Below are 16458 nucleotides of genomic sequence, written 5' to 3'. Positions count from 1 at the left end.
GATCCTGCATGCTTTGGTGTTCTGTTCGTTGGGCATGCTTCCAAACAAAAACTTTGCTAGGTCTTACTTTAGGGGGAGGCCTTATATTTAGCAATTCAGCAAAACCTCTACTAGGTCTTATTTTCTGGGGATGTCTTATTTTAGGGGAAACAGGGTATCACTATTAGAAATAACAACTGTCTCAAAGGGCAGATGCTGTGAAGAGGCAACTGTGTAACACAGACTTCTTAGTTGTTCTTCCTGGAGCACTGGCCTTTCCTCTGTCCAGTATAGAGGAAAATACTTGGGCTGGAAGTATGCAATAGAATGGCATAGGTGGACCTAGAGTTTCCTGGAAACATTTTTTGTGGGCTTCTCTAGGTCCTTCAGTGCTATTCTGTGATCTGCTTGTGCTGGAATCATAACATAGAATAGCACTAGGGGACCTAGAAAGGTTGGCTAACACCTTTGGGAGGGAATATTTTTGAAATATGGATAAATGAAACCATGGATATTGATAAAGGGGTCATACTGTACCATCAACTTCTGTACAGTGTTCCCTCACTTATCACTGGGGTTAGGTTCCAGGACCACCCGCAATAAGTGAAAATCCGCAAAGTAGGAACACTATATTTATTTTAATATTTATACATTATTTTAGTAGTTGTACACTATTTTAAGTCTTTATCAACCAATCGTGTGTTGATTGCCGCTTGGGCTCCTTTTCTCTCCCTTCGGCTTCTCCTTTCTCCCTTTCATAGGCTGTAAATTGTAATTTTTTATGATTTATAATAGTCTTTTAGAGTTTATTGAAAAACCGTGAAACAGTGAATTCACGAAAAGTGAACCGCAAAGTAGTGAGGGAACACTGTACATAAAAAGGAACATCTTGTCAGGCAGCAAAATATTTTGCCTTCTTTCAGCTGTGATGCATAAATCAACTTTCTTTATGTTGGTATGACCAAAAAGTGACCTACCATTATAAATTGAAATAGGAACAGAAATAAAAGTTAAAATTGAAGTAAGTGTTAGTCCATAGCACAGTCACAGAGGAGCCTGGGGAAATATAAAATAGTATAAGAACAAGAAAATAAAGGTTCCTTCCATTAATAAAAATACATGATGAAATATGCTTGTAGATGCAAGTGTGCTGCTCCACTGATTTCACTTGGATTTTATGAATAGACATGAGAGCACTCAAGCATATGGAGACAGCACCGTCAGCAATGGTTAATCTTGATCATTTTTTCAAAGAAGAAATTAACACTCTCCATGGAACAACTACTACTCGCACACATTCAGTCTGTAAAGGGGCAGCTTTCATGAACCATAGCCATAGGTACTTAACCATGAATAACTTGTGCTTGCATAATGACATTTTTAGATTTGAATACTTTTTAAATAATTTTATGGATTTTAACTGTTAATTTTTATTTAATACTATTGATGTTTAATTCTATTTTAATAGTTGCATATTTTTGGATTTTAAATTGTATTGAAATGCTTTTAATGTATGCTGCTTTGAGTCTCCTTTGTGGAGAGAAAAAATGGGGTATAAATAACCATAGTCATATTCATAGATGTACCCTAATTAGAAGGTGAATAGAAAGTTAGCATTGGGTTTCAGGCTCAAGGACTAAACAAGAGTTAATTATCATTATAATTAGTATTAAAAAGTAAAAAATAACTTTTCAGCTTCTAAGGACTGCAGTAATTTGAGGCATGAACTGGCCTTTGAACCATGTGATGTTCCTCTTCTGTCATTTACTGAACCTACACTTCCAATAACTATAATGCATACCCTACAAACACGGCAAAAGTCATTATGGGGAGAAGGTACTTTTTTGATGGTCTTTATGATTAGAGATCAGGAGGCTCTATGTGTGGCACAAAATGCCAGGATATGGCATGTGATGGGTGTACATTTTTTGCACGCCTTTTGATGAAGGGTGGGGTTATATAATGGTTTCTAATAAGTTAAGTATATTTAACCAAGTTGCAGTACAAAAAGTGTGGAAAAGGCAAAAGGAAGAATATACCATATACAGATAAGTTTCTCAGAAATTATGTAAACCTGACAATCAAAACAACTAATGACCAATGAGCTCAGCCAAGGTCCTTCTGATTCTATATTTACTTCTCTGGAGAGGTATGACTACCCCAATTAAGTGCATAGAGTAGTTTAATAGCCAACCAGGGGTGGGAACGGTTCTTATGAAATCCCAAGAAGCCTTTATTAGCATGACCAATGACATGAAAGAATGGGTTGCAAACTACTAACCCACCCTTCCATGTCCCTTTCCCCAATAAATGAGGGCAGTCCTAGGGGCAAAAAGTGGCATTCACTAAACAATCAATAGATTTACTTGATAACAATAGTTATGATTATTATTTAAAAGACTTCATTAGTCTTACTGCTTCATCACAATAGAGCATGAATCCACTTTAAATTCGGTTTCTGCCTCCTGCAGAATTCTGGGGTTTGTAGTATGGTGAGGCCCAGGACCCGTCTGGCTGAACTATTTAAAGCCTCCTCCCTAAAGTGAATTTAAAATGGAGCCAAGCTCTAGTGTGATGAGGTCCTTTATGTTATCTGTCACGGGAAAACTGAAGATGGCAGTAAGAAGTGATGATGGATAAAAAAACAGTTTGGTTCCAAATTATTTCTGGTTGTGTTTTGTAGTTCACTGAAGGAGAGAGGATTACAGTATTGGGATTTTCAACTACAGAAAAAATTATATCATCATAAAACCTTAATTATACAGTGAAGCAAGATCAGCATCCACTTTCTGGAATTTCCTTAATTGACAAGTTTTCACAAAACAAAAGCTAGATGTATTAAGAGACTGAAAATATTTGTTATCAAGGTTATACAAGAAATTCATAGGTCTTTTCAACTCAGTACCTACAAATAGGAAGGCCTGAAATACTTCTGCTATGACTACTAAAAATATTACATAGCATTTGGAGTAGTAAGTTGAGGCAGATCAAGACTAAGGTAGAGGGAGTCTCTACATTAGGGAATTTAAGTCCAAACCAAGAGAGGTATTGGGAGAAGGTTGTAGGCCATCAGGGTTCTTTTCCCCCAATGAAAAACAGTATGAAGAATTGGCATTAACTAGGTTTGTGCATTTTGGCTGAACCTCTATGCATTTTTTCCTGGCCGCATACTGATAGACCCCCATATCCATTTTTGTGTGCCTCCTGAAAACAGACACACAGCTGGATGGTGTTTTCAGGCTGCAGCTGAAAAATACAGCTTAATCCAGCCCATTGGCTCCCTGGGCTCCCCTTCTCATCATTTTATGCAATTGCATTGTTTGTACTTATATCCTTCATTAAGATCTGGATTAAAAAGCATCAGAGTGAAGATACTACTTTTTCTGCAATCCTTTACATTTGGTCTGTAGAGGAGACCTGGGTTTTATGCTTCGTTAAACTTTTTCTACTCTACAGGAGACAGTCGGCAGCGTGGGTGCTCTCCCCCTGCACACAGCTTTCTATTAAGGCATTTTAAGGAGCCTTCCCACCTACCATTGGGAAGGCAGAGTAATGACCTGGAGCTATCCTCTGGGCTTCCTTTAAAAAGCCCTCTCTTTTCTGTTGATTTGCACTGCAGGCCCTGCCTGCCCCCCCCCCCCCCACACACACACACAAACACACCTCTCTGCTTCGGATTTAATGCTTTCTTAAAGCTGTTTCTATTTTCTACTCTAGAGGAGAAGTAGCTAAATACACTGGTGCCAGGATGCAACTGTGATGCTCAACAGGGAGGGGGAGCGCTCATCTGTAACAGCTGGGCCCTTACTGGTCCCTTCAGTAGAGGCAAAGCCGGTTTGGCCGAAGTAAAACAGCTAAAACAGATCTGTGCACAAATCTAGTATTACCAATACAAATGTATTAACAAATGCACTTGGGCTGCTAAGTTGTATCATCTTTTATCATCTTTTATTATACTGTTAATTCATTCATTTATTATTTCATTTATATCCCATGATTATGTCAAAAATGCTACTGAAAGTTTTTATTTTTTCTGATGATGTACAAGTTGTCATAGTTGTGTTCTCTTTCTTCATCATGCTAGTAACATTGGGGTGCAGGGGTAGTGTTCCGTCCCCCAGGACGATGGTTTGCCTTACCTATTGGTCGTTTGTTTGTTTTCCCTCCTTTACATTTTGTCTGAGCCTCTGGCTGCAAAAGCCTAGGAAAAGTGGCTTGGAATCTGCAAGAGCTGGCTGCAGTTTTCTTTGCAGTGATTGGTCAAAGAATGCAACATCTTAGGACCGCCCTTTTTACCAGGGTCTAGTCTCCATTTTGGAGCTTCATTCTGGCTATAGTCTTCCAACGTGCTGGAGCTGTGCAAGGCTAACTGGGACAAATCATCCTCAAAACCAGGCCAATCTAAGCCTATCCAAATTAGATAAGTATTGAATTATATTGATCTGGAATAGGAAATCTAGTTAGAGGAGCAGGGTTATTCTGTCGCTTCTAGAACTAATCTTTGCTGTAAAGATAGGGAAGGAAAGAGTTTCTCCTTCTAATATAGGCAGCGTGATTAGGGTATAGTGGTTTTATAATCACCTTTGCTTTCTGGAACCAGGGATAATTCTGTACCTAAAACCTATAGAAATTTGTTTCATTTTCTGCAACTTTAAGATCTGTGCCAGGTTTTACAACCTTGTATGAATAAACATCCTTTTTGAAGTTATCCAGACTCAGTCGTTCAATATCTATAGGACAGCTTATAGGGATTTGCAGTTCGCCCGGATAAAGGACAGCACGTTTCAGTTTTATAGTTTTTTATTGTCCGGCGGACGGCACAGTTTTGAGGTAGATCAGCGGTTTTTCCGCTTGAGCTAGCTTGCACGGCTTATAGTTTTTTATAGTTTAGGAAGTTTAGTATAGGCCGCGGCTTTTCCGCCTGAGCTCAGTCTGCATACCTAAAGACTCTACCAGCGTCTGAGGCAGTGGAGCCCGCTCTCAGACCTGAAGGAGTCAAATAGTGGGGCTCTATTTCCTTGCTATTTGGCTCGCGTGTGCGCACGTGGCCCAGTGGCTTTCTGGGTTTGCACAGGCTGTGCAGTTCCCAGCAACGTCCAGGGCTCCCTCGGCGGTAGACCTCGAGCCGCGGAGCACCAGCGACAGTTCTTTGGCTGGCTCTGAGGCGTGAAGCCCACCAGAACCAGGCTAGAACCTGGACAGGCCTGGCAACGCTGCTGTGAGTTCGGCCGGAGCACTTGGCCGGCTTCGACCTGCCTCATGGTCCGGCGGTGGTGACCTGCCTCATCGTCCTGCGGTGGTGACCTGCTTCATCGTCCTGCGGTGGTGACCTGTTTCATCGTCCTGCGGTGGTGACCTCCCTTCACAGCGGGGAGGAGGCGTCTCTTCTCTCCTCCTTTCCAAAGCCAGCTTTGGTGCTCCTTCGGCGGCAGGCCTCGAGCCGCAGAGCACGAGGTGCTTGAAAATTTGGCGAAGTCGCCATTTTGGCAGTTTACGTCACTCGGGCAAGGGAGGTATCAAGTGGCAAGTTGCTGTCAGTTGGCATTTTGCAGCTTGCCCACTAAAATCTGGCGCCAAAGGTCACTATCTTTGTAAAGTATAGTTACTTAGTGATATATATTGCTATGGTTAAGTGTTGTGCATTGTATTATATATTGCATTTGCTTTTATTGTAAATTTACTTGCTGGTATGTTGTATTTGCTTTTGTTGTAAATTTACTTGCTATTAAGAATACATAATGTCTATGCAATTTCAAGATGATACAGATGGTATACCTCCTTCTGAGGCTGAAAGTAGGAATGAAAGGCCCCAAAGGATAAAGCACCCTTCAGCCAAGATGCTAGCCCATCTAATAGATGAAAAGGAGCTCCTCCATGTGAGGTTAGGTTCGGCATGGGAGCGAATTGTAACATTGATGGACAGAATTGAGAGCTTGGGTATTACAAGGGTGCCATCCATATTACAGACCGACCTTGAAGAGACCTTCGGTATTTGGAGGGGTTTGGTGTCTAAGATAGTCCAGGTCCTCGAGCGCATTAACGCCAAGGATTCAGAGTTAGAAATAGTGAGTGTCTTAGCTGACACTAATGAGAAAGAAAATAAGGTGAGGGCAATTCTAGATGCCTTGGAATTTAGTTCTCCATCTGTTAATCTAAGGTCTGAGCCAAAAGGAAATCAGTCTTCCTTATGCAGACATGAGACCAATCTTTTAAAATCACCTGCTGTGGCACTTAGTCTTAAGTCCAACCGCTCTAGCCAGGTATCTAAACTAAGGGAGTGTGCATCATCTAAACATAGCCACTCTAGCAAGTCTTCTGCTGCTGGGAGTGCCATCTCTTCCCTAGCTGCCTTGCACATTAAGGAGGCTGCACGTCTGGAGCTAAAGAGCAAGGTAGCGGGGGCGGAGGCTGATGCTAAGGCAGCTGATCTCACCCTTCCCTTTAAAGAAGAAGAGCAACGACTGCAAAGCAAAATGCAAATAGAACAGGCCCAAAGGCAATGTGAAATAGAAATGCTTAGAATAAAGATGGATGCCGCAGCCAAAAGGGTAAGGGCTGAGACTTTGGCCAAGGCCCTAATTGAGCCACTCACAGAAGAAAATGTAAGTCAGTTGCCGAAGCAGGACCCTTCTTCCAAGGTGCTTGTGCATCTTAATAGCTTAAACAGCCAGTTTTCGGATGAGGAACAGGAAGACTTCTCTCCTTACCCAGAGCAGGGCCCCAAAGTCACTTTTGAGTTTCCTGCAGAGCAGAGCGTCATAGCGGGGAGCTCACCCTTGCCCGAGCTACCTGTGCCTCCTGCTAAATCCCTAGGTCAGTCAATCAGGGCCTCAAGGCCAAGTGCTAGTTGGCCCTTACAGACAGCTGCACAGGGAGCCACCGATTCGTCAGTGGTCGATGTCATCCCTCCAAGAGGCCAAAGGTTGACGCAAGGTGCACGGTGGGAGTCCACTCCACAACAGCAAACTCCTCAATTGTTCCCTTCGACGCCAGAGTCCCAGCTTGTCTCCATCATCAGAAGCCCCAGAAGAGATCTTAAGGACAAGGGTGTCGAAAAGTTTTCGGACAAGCCTGAGGAATTTCTTCTCTGGAAGGCCACCTTCCAGAGAGCAATCAGAGACTTAAAGTTATTGCCTGAGGAAGAACTGACTCTTCTGGCTGCATGGTTGGGCCCAGCCTCATCCTCACAAGTTAAGAAGATCTACGCAGCCCACATAGCCGATCCCGACAAAGCCCTGGAAAAGGCCTGGGCCAGGTTGCAGCAGAGGTATGGGGCCAGCACAGAGATTGAAGCATCTCTTATGGACAAGCTCCAAAGGTTCCCAGCTTTGAAACTCAAAGACTTCAAACTCTTGTGGGACCTCAGCGATCTCCTTACGGAATTAGAGTCGGCCAAGGAGAATCCAGAACTGCCCGGTTTGAAGTGCCTCGATCAGCACCTGTCCCAGAGGCAGATCTTGACCAAGCTGCCCTTCACTTTGCAAGAACGCTGGGGACAGGAGGTCTTCAACTACAAGGAGGCCCACTCCCAGGCATACCCTCCATTTTCTCATTTGGTCCAGTTCATCACCAGGGCAGCCAGAGAAAGGAATGATCCGCAGACGGGCCTCCCCACCTTATACCAAGGGACCCATCCAGGGAAGGCATCTGAAGTGGACAAGAAACCACCTAGAGAGGCCAATAGACCTGTCAGCGTAAAGGCAGTCGAAACTCAACACAAGACTGATGAACCCAGGTCGGAGGTAAAAGAGTTGCTTTGCCCTATCCACCAAAAGCCTCACAGCTTGGCCAACTGCAGGGAGTTTAGTAGAAAGTCATACAAAGAAAGGCAACAGCTAGTTCAAAAGCAGGGAATCTGCTTTAGATGCTGTGGAGCAACTCCACACTTTGCGTCCAACTGCAAAGAAAACGTCAAGTGTGAGAAATGCAACAGCCTCAAGCATTGCACCGCAATGCACAACTCCAGTGTCATCTCCCACCCCAAAGGGAACGTTTCACCAAAAGAAAAGTCAGCAGTCGAAGACACCGACAAGCCAGTCGTACCAGAGATGCAGGTGGAGGTTTCAGCAGTCGCCTGTACAGAGCTGTGTTCTGACTCGCACCAGTACAGAGTTTGTCATCCTATCTGCCTAGCGGATGTATATCCAGCCAAGAGCCCTTGGCTTAAAAAGAGACTTTACGTGGCTTTGGATTCACAAAGCGACGCCTCCCTGGCGACTCCAGAGTTTTTCCAACTGTTTGACATAAAAACCCAGACGGTCGACTACACCATGTCCACCTGTGTAGGGAAGAAGAAGTTGCAGGGTCGCATAGCATCCGGCTTTGTTGTCTCCTCTTGTGACCAGAAGAGACTGTTCGAGTTACCAGACCTCATTGAGTGTTCCTCTATTCCCCGGAACAAAAGGCAGATTGTAACTAGAGAAGTTGTGGAGGCTCATCCACACTTGCGAAGGCTGAAGAACGCCTTACCTGCTTTCCGTCCAGATGTGGACATTGCCCTTCTGCTTGGTGCGGACTGTCCGAACTTGTTCTATGTGAACGACCAAGTTAAGGGACCTCCAGGGGCGCCCATTGCTCAGCTGCTACCACTAGGCTGGACAGTTACAGGCCCAGTGTGCATAAATAGGATGCACCCTCCATCGTCGGTGGGCACTCGTCAAGCGCACGTGCTTCAAGGCAGTCGCCCCACACTAATGCATAGCTGTTTGAGTCATATCTCGGTCTATTGTCAGGGGATAACACCAGAGTATTCTTCCATCTTTGAAGTCTCCGAAAGGGATGAAACTACAGCGCTTTCCAAAGATGAACAGAGGTTTTTAGAGATCATGAACTCTCAAGTTTCCCGGAGTCCCGAGGGAAATTGGATAGCCCCTCTGCCTTTTAAAGCAGAAAAACCCACTTTGCCAAACAACAGGCATGTGGCAGAAAATAGACTCTGGTCACTGAAGAAGAAGATGCAGAAAGACCCCAAGGTGTATGTGGCTAATAGAATCAACAACATTCTATCCAGTTCTACGCCTAGCCAGTGGCACCATGTCGCCACCAGCGACAACCCAGCTGACATCGCTTCCAGAGGAGCTTCAACTCAACGAGTGTTAAGTTCAAGTTGGCTGACAGGCCCCAGATGCTTGACCGAAGTCAATTTTCCATCAGCCTTTTCTCCCACCGATAATACAGAATTGCTCGAGTCCGTTCCAGAGGTGAAAGTTTGCAAGATGACCACAGAAATCAAGATGGGCCAAAGATCTTGCCTGGAACCACACCGTTTTGAATGTTTTTCGGAGTGGCACAGTCTTCTTAGAGCAGTTGCTAGGCTTATACATCGTTTAGCTTGCAAAGATAGTGAGCCTTTACAGGTCCAGGATATGATAAAGGCTAAGAGCGTCATATTCAAGTCAGTACAGAGATCTGCTTTCAAGCAGGAAATAGCTAGGCTAGAGCAAGGGCTCAACATCCCTAATCAAAGTCTTCTAAATGAGTTAAACCCATTTCTAGACAAGGAGGGTATTTTGAGAGTTGGAGGAAGGTTAGCCAAAGCTAAACTCAAGGCGTGCATAAAAAACCCCATCATCATACCCCCTAATAGTCACACTGCATTGCTGCTCGTTCGGCATCACCATGAAAGGATCCATCATCAGGGTAGAACTCTAACTGAGGCAGCCCTTAGAAATGAAGGTCTGTGGGTAGTTAATGCCAAAAGGTTGGTCAACAGTTGTATTCTCAAATGTGTTAAATGCAGGCGCCTTAGGCGAAACTGTCAAAGTCAGTTGATGGCAGAACTACCTCAGGATAGGACTTTGACAGACCCACCCTTTTCCCATGTGGGAATCGATGTGTTTGGTCCTTGGGAGGTTGTCACTAGGAAAACCAGGGGTGGTGTTGTAAATAACAAGAGGTGGGCAGTTTTGTTTACTTGTTTAGTAATACGAGCTGTCCATATAGAAGTCATAGAAGGGATGGACACTTCATCATTTTTAAACGCATTAAAAAGGTTCATAGCCCTCAGAGGGCCAATTAAGTCAATTCGGTCGGACTGTGGCACCAATTTTGTAGGTGCGACCAAAGAACTCAATTGTGTGTCTAGGTTTGGAAGAGACCCAAAGGTTCAGAACTTTACGAATACTGAACAAATTATGTGGACTTTCAATGTTCCTCACGCCTCCCATATGGGTGGTGTTTGGGAGAGGATGATTGGTATTAGTCGCAAAATCCTTAATGCCATGTTTTTGAGTCATAGGTCATTGACGCATGATGTTTTGGTGACACTTATGGCGGAAGTTACCGCAATTATCAACAACCGGCCGCTGGTTCCCCTTACCAGTGACCCTGAGAACTTACAACCACTGACTCCTGCACTTATTTTGACACAAAAGGTGCCAGGATGGAAGGACGTCATGTTGCCAGTTCCGGACGGAACTCACCGTGCCCTGTGGAAACAGGTGCAGTCCTTGGCCAACCACTTTTGGAAAAGGTGGAAAGCTGAGTACTTAAGCCAGCTTCAAGCTAGAAGAATCTGGCAAAGCCCACAGGACAACATTGAGGTTAACAACGTTGTGTTGTTAAAGGACAAAGACTTGCCCCGCCATGCGTGGCCCATGGGCATTGTATTAAAGACCTTTCCTTGCCCGGACGGTAAGGTCAGGAAAGTTCAATTAAAGACTTGCAACAGAGACAAAGTGTCCATTTTGGACAGACCAATTAGTGACCTCGTGTTGCTTATTGGAGATGTTTAAAGTTCTAGTGTTTGTATTGTTGTGTATACAAAGGTGTTTGTATGTTTTTGATTGGTAAATTCCCACATCCTGGGAATTTAGCGGGGAGTGTTCCGTCCCCCAGGACGATGGTTTGCCTTACCTATTGGTCGTTTGTTTGTTTTCCCTCCTTTACATTTTGTCTGAGCCTCTGGCTGCAAAAGCCTAGGAAAAGTGGCTTGGAATCTGCAAGAGCTGGCTGCAGTTTTCTTTGCAGTGATTGGTCAAAGAATGCAACATCTTAGGACCGCCCTTTTTACCAGGGTCTAGTCTCCATTTTGGAGCTTCATTCTGGCTATAGTCTTCCAACGTGCTGGAGCTGTGCAAGGCTAACTGGGACAAATCATCCTCAAAACCAGGCCAATCTAAGCCTATCCAAATTAGATAAGTATTGAATTATATTGATCTGGAATAGGAAATCTAGTTAGAGGAGCAGGGTTATTCTGTCGCTTCTAGAACTAATCTTTGCTGTAAAGATAGGGAAGGAAAGAGTTTCTCCTTCTAATATAGGCAGCGTGATTAGGGTATAGTGGTTTTCATAATCACCTTTGCTTTCTGGAACCAGGGATAATTCTGTACCTAAAACCTATAGAAATTTGTTTCATTTTCTGCAACTTTAAGATCTGTGCCAGGTTTTACAACCTTGTATGAATAAACATCCTTTTTGAAGTTATCCAGACTCAGTCGTTCAATATCTATAGGACAGCTTATAGGGATTTGCAGTTCGCCCGGATAAAGGACAGCACGTTTCAGTTTTATAGTTTTTTATTGTCCGGCGGACGGCACAGGTAGGGGATAATGTGATTCTGTATTTCAGCTGAACAGTCAGTGAACAGCACTTGCATATGTACTGGTATTTCCTTTTAAATATGATGATATGCAGAGAAAGATCCACTTTCTTCAGTTTTCAGTGTCCAAGGAGCTGAATATGTGCTGGTAAAGTTTTAAGCTTTCCCTCTGTGCTTGTTCTTCATGTGAATGTGACATATCAGAATAAGTCTTTGTCAGCTCCAACTTCTGTTAGACCTTGCTTTTTCAAGGCTAAGAACTAATGTGAACAGACATAAATCGAATTCAATGTAATTTTAAAGGCAGCACAGTTGCTTTCCCTTCACTCCACAAGGCTTTCTCTGCTCTGCACCTCATTTCTCTATCATATTACGGAGTAAGTGAGGACAAGCAGATACAAGTAGTTCGGTCTTCCTTTATATTTATATTCTGCATGGAGGATGATAATCCTATATTTGGTTTATAAGTTTTAAACTTATTTTGATGTAACGTTAGAATATAAAACAATATTTAATTTCCTAAACTCCTTTTCATATTGGTGAAAAGAGTCTGACATGCTTTAATATTGGTTTTACTCTGACTCTTCTAGCTTTTATTGATTTTTCTAAGACAGGATCCACACCTACAAAAATATTGGTACCTACCTTGATCCTGGTGTTATTGGAACACATTATGTTTCTCTGTTTTCTTTTAGGCTTAATGTGGCTTTTAATTTTTTTACAGTTTAAGGAAAGAAATTGCTTTATTTACACATGTGCCCTATGCCCCAAATTGGGATTGGAGTAAAATTAGGGGATTTGGTGATTTAGGGTAGAACATGTTGGTGGGTGGTTAGGTAGAGGTCCAGCAAACCTGGCTTCACTAACATTTTAAAATGTTAATTTTCAAATTTGTGAAACTCTGATCACTAGAAAATGTGTGCTAGTATTTTTTTGAATATTATTTAATTACATTTTATTACATGAGTTTCTCATTGGGACACATGTTGTAAGGGGATCAGGTGTGAGGGGGTAGGGAAGATAGATCATTGGATATTGGGCTGGAGGACTGTAAGTAGATCAGCTGGGGGGAAGGACGACTATTTGTGCATGCAGATTTCTTTGTACATGCAGATTCTAGTTAAAAGCTACCCAATGTGGGAGGTTTCAGACTTTTATAATGTTAGTGAGGAGTCTTTTAGGGTGAATTGGTTAGGGTGGAGGTTCAGATTTGGACAAGTAGGCTATGTGTGAAGGAGCAGAAAGGATGAAAGGGATCCATCCTATTTTGAAATGAAATGAAATAAAGTTGCAATTACACCAGCAAGAAGAAAGGAGGGATAAAGAGAAAGATGGCACAGTTTAGGCTACAATATTGAAATTTCCCATATTCAATCACATATTGAGGGGGGTGAGAGGGATTGAACAGGGGAGTCATCCAAAGAGAATGGAAGGTTAATGGTGAGATTGACAGGCAACCAAGAAAAGCTATTTGTTAGTAGGTGTATGCATGCCAGAAAGACAAAAATGCAGTTACTGTGATCATGTGAATTAAATAATCAAAATGTTTAAAATGTGGACATGCCAGCAATGTCCTTTTGTACTGAACTGACTTCAGGAAGGGAGCTATTTAGGTTTTAAGACCTATTTGAATTTGGATTTAAATGTGTGAGCTTGACATAAGTGGGGACCAACTAGAGCAGATAGTGCTCACTGGAGCTGGGGTATATAGGAATTCAGCCTTGGAAATTTAATATATTTGACATGGTTTCTTAATACCATGCTTTCCATCCCTGCATTTCATACCTCTCACCAATCTGCCAAAGCTATATATTAATGGCTGAGAGGGTGAAAGGAAATATGAAAGTCAGACATCTGGATGGTGGCATCTTTGGGAAAAATTAGCAATAAGCTCCTGCAATTGCATGTTTGGAAATATTTAGCCAAAAGCCCTAAACCATGGTCCTTTATTACTCATGAGTTTAAGACTTGCAGAGCAATTCATGAGCTGAAAATGTTTGATGCCTTGTAAAAAATTCTTATAGCTGAGATAACCATCTGTTCCAATGTCCTTTCCCCCTTCTCCTATATAAACACCATAAAGCTATTGAAATTTGCAAATAGGACAATTACATTAATAGTCGTTTTGGTGCTTTGTAGGATGTAACTTTTATTTTAGGACTCAGGATTGCATCTGCATTCAGAAATAAAAAGGTAGTACCAAGAGATTTTGTCAGATAGCTTCATTATACTAACAATTATATTCAGTAGTAATAGTAGTATGAATCTCACTAATGCAACTCAAGAAGGGTAAGCTTTGTCTAGCCCTGAGCCTGAATGCAGAGGACTGTGTTGCTACTCTCTGGCCAAGTTTTTAAGGAGGTACCATTCTGGATTTTTGCTTCCCCAGTTGCATGGGGTTTAAAAATATAATCCTGTCAGCATCCACAGAGTCTTCCTTTTCCATTCAAACTCCTGGGGGGGGGGGGGGGTTGAGGGAAGCCTTTTTATCTTTGTTTTAATCTTAGGTCATCTTAAAAGTGTCCTCAAGTGTTCACCAATAACTCACTGTCTACATAACCATTTGAATTGCCTTCCCCATTGTGACTTGGCTTGTGGTACTGATATGTCTAACACCCAGTTATTCTGTGGCAGACAGTACAGGGCTGGCAAAGAAACAATCAGTCCAGTAAATCAATTTCTGGTTATTGCTGACATAACCACTACTACCTGCTTTTAGTCCTACATGATGACAAAATAGCAAATATTTGTTTGTTGAGCTGGTTTAAATTTTTGGCTTTGCAGATGCATGCAGCTTTCTATACCTGCCTCTCTGGTGTATGAACAAAAAGTGTGTTTCCCACCCCACTATCTTATCAAAGAACATTGTGGAGAAAAGCAGGTTTCTTAAACTGTAAGGAATCATTTGAGTGACATTTGAGGAATAAAAAGGAATCTGTGGCCATAAATGACCCAAATATGTTATTATCTAAGCATGCATTCCCATTGCTAATGTGTTGTGAAACATAACTTCATAAGAAACAGTTATTTCAAACCACAATAAAAATATTCTGTTTTGAAGCTTTTACTAATCTTCCATAATTCTATCCTAAAACAGTTGCCCAAATGAAATAGTGGCAGTTATCTATGGAGTAGTTAGCATTCTTCCTGAAAAATGATCAGTTCTTTAGCTGCAAAAAGCAGCATTTGAGGTGGGGGCGGTAGTGAAGAATTGGAAACAGAGATAACATGGAGAGAAGCTTATATTTTGCCCCTCCTTTCTGCTTCCAAACATGCTCCCAAGTTGTTTTTCTCCTTGCAGGGTTTCAATATAGAGAGAAAAAATAGCTACAGAACTGCATCAGTTGTCACAAAGAAATGTACTCCCAAAGGACTTTCAGGTCCCACTTACACCTATTAAAGTTAGGAAACACAGAGTTTGGTTGTTGTGAGTATGTGTGCTTGTTTGCGTGTTTATGTAAGCATATAGTTCTACCTGAACTTTTTATGTTTCAATTGAGTTTTCAAACATTTTAGCATACATTTATCTCTTTTGAAGGTGGCAAAACCTTCATCTGGACAAAATTGCACTTCAATTCTGAGATTTAAAAAGTTCAGTTTGTAGGCAGTCTCCCCATTTGTATCACTCATATCTTCTGGCAAAACTGTTCTACTTTATTTATTTCGTGTCAAAAGCATTGCATAACAAATACATTGTAAAATGATGAAAAAAAGGAAATCACAAGCAACTAAATAGTTTTAGACCAAAAGCAGGCAACAGCAACCGCATTGTCCGTAACTTTAAACAACTCCTCCTCCGTACATGAGGCAGGACATTGTGGGCAAGCATACATATGCTGAGTTGTTTGTTCTGCTCCACAGTCACACAAGGTGGAGGATTCCTCCAGGTAGTGCACCTTGCCAAGTTGTCTTTAGATCTGCCCACTCCACTTCTGAGTCTGTTTAGGGACTTCCAAGTTGCCCATTCTTGGTTTGTCCCTGGAGGAGGATCCTCATGGGGGGGGGGGGGGTCATCCAGTTGAAATTGCCAGGTTTAGCTGCCCAGAGGGACACCCTTGCTGTTGCTGGAGGAGAATCAAGAGGAGTGGTGGGTATTCTGCATGTTTTGTTTAGTGCTATGTCCACCTGCTTCTCATGGGCAGACTTTTGCCAGACAGGACAAGCGTACTCAGCAGTTGAGTAAGACAAGACTAGGGCTGATGTTCTTATTACTTGTGGGTCTGCACCCCATGCACTGCCAGTCAGTTTCTGCAGGATGTTGTTGCATGTAGCTACTTTGTGCTTGGTGTTCATGCAGTGTTTCCTATATGTTAGTGTTCGATCTAAGGTGACACCAAGATATTTAGGATGGAAACAGTGTTCGAGCTCTTGGCCTTCCCAAGTAACTTTCAGTTTCCTGTTGGCTTCACAGTTACGTAGGTGGAAAGCACACACTTGTGTCTTGGACGGGTTAGGCTTCAGGTGGTTCTCTTTGTAGTAGCTGGAGAGATCTTTCAAGGCATTAGTGAGTTGCTTTTCAACTGTTTCAAAAAATTTTGCTTGTGTTGTAAGGCCAAGGTCATCAGTATATATAAAGCTCTTTGTGAGTGGTGGTAGTGGCTGATTGTTCGTGAAGATAGGTCGGTGCAAGATAAGGTCGGTGCAAGAACGCTGCCTTGGGGTAAACCATTCTTTTGCCTCCTCCATCTGCTTTTCTGGCCCTGAAACTCCACATAGAAGCTGCGGTTTTCTAGGAGGGTCTGGACAGTTTTTGTAAAGTCAAAGTTTACTTTGTTCTACTGTTTAATCTGTTCTACTGACAAGAAGGGATTTTTTAATCTTCTGTTTTCTTATCTGTCATAGTAGAATCTTTATTTTTTCATAGTCTAATAGAGAATATTCTGCAATATTAATCAACTTTAATGTGCAAAAATGGAGTGTAATTTTTGTTTGTAAATTTC

The 16458-nt window shown here is 42.4% G+C and overlaps 2 protein-coding genes across 4 annotated transcripts in view; both read left to right on the top strand.

The window, feature by feature from the left end:
- The window catches only part of luzp2 (leucine zipper protein 2), a 535247-nt gene that overhangs the window by 425576 nt on the left and 93213 nt on the right, over positions 1-16458 (top strand). The gene's annotated exons all lie outside the window — the stretch shown is intronic.
- The window catches only part of LOC134299107 (uncharacterized), a 35613-nt gene extending 19155 nt beyond the window's left edge, over positions 1-16458 (top strand). Inside the window, exon 2 of the mRNA XM_062980848.1 lies at positions 1-16458. This exon is cut by the window's left edge and continues 13960 nt beyond it. Coding sequence (XP_062836918.1) covers positions 5718-10712 — 4995 coding nt within the window. The 5' untranslated portion in view covers positions 1-5717 and the 3' untranslated portion in view covers positions 10713-16458.

The sequence above is a fragment of the Anolis carolinensis genome, chromosome 1, assembly GCF_035594765.1.
Source record: "Anolis carolinensis isolate JA03-04 chromosome 1, rAnoCar3.1.pri, whole genome shotgun sequence".
NCBI lineage: Eukaryota > Metazoa > Chordata > Lepidosauria > Squamata > Dactyloidae > Anolis > Anolis carolinensis.
This window is presented reverse-complemented; position numbering and strand designations above follow the sequence as displayed.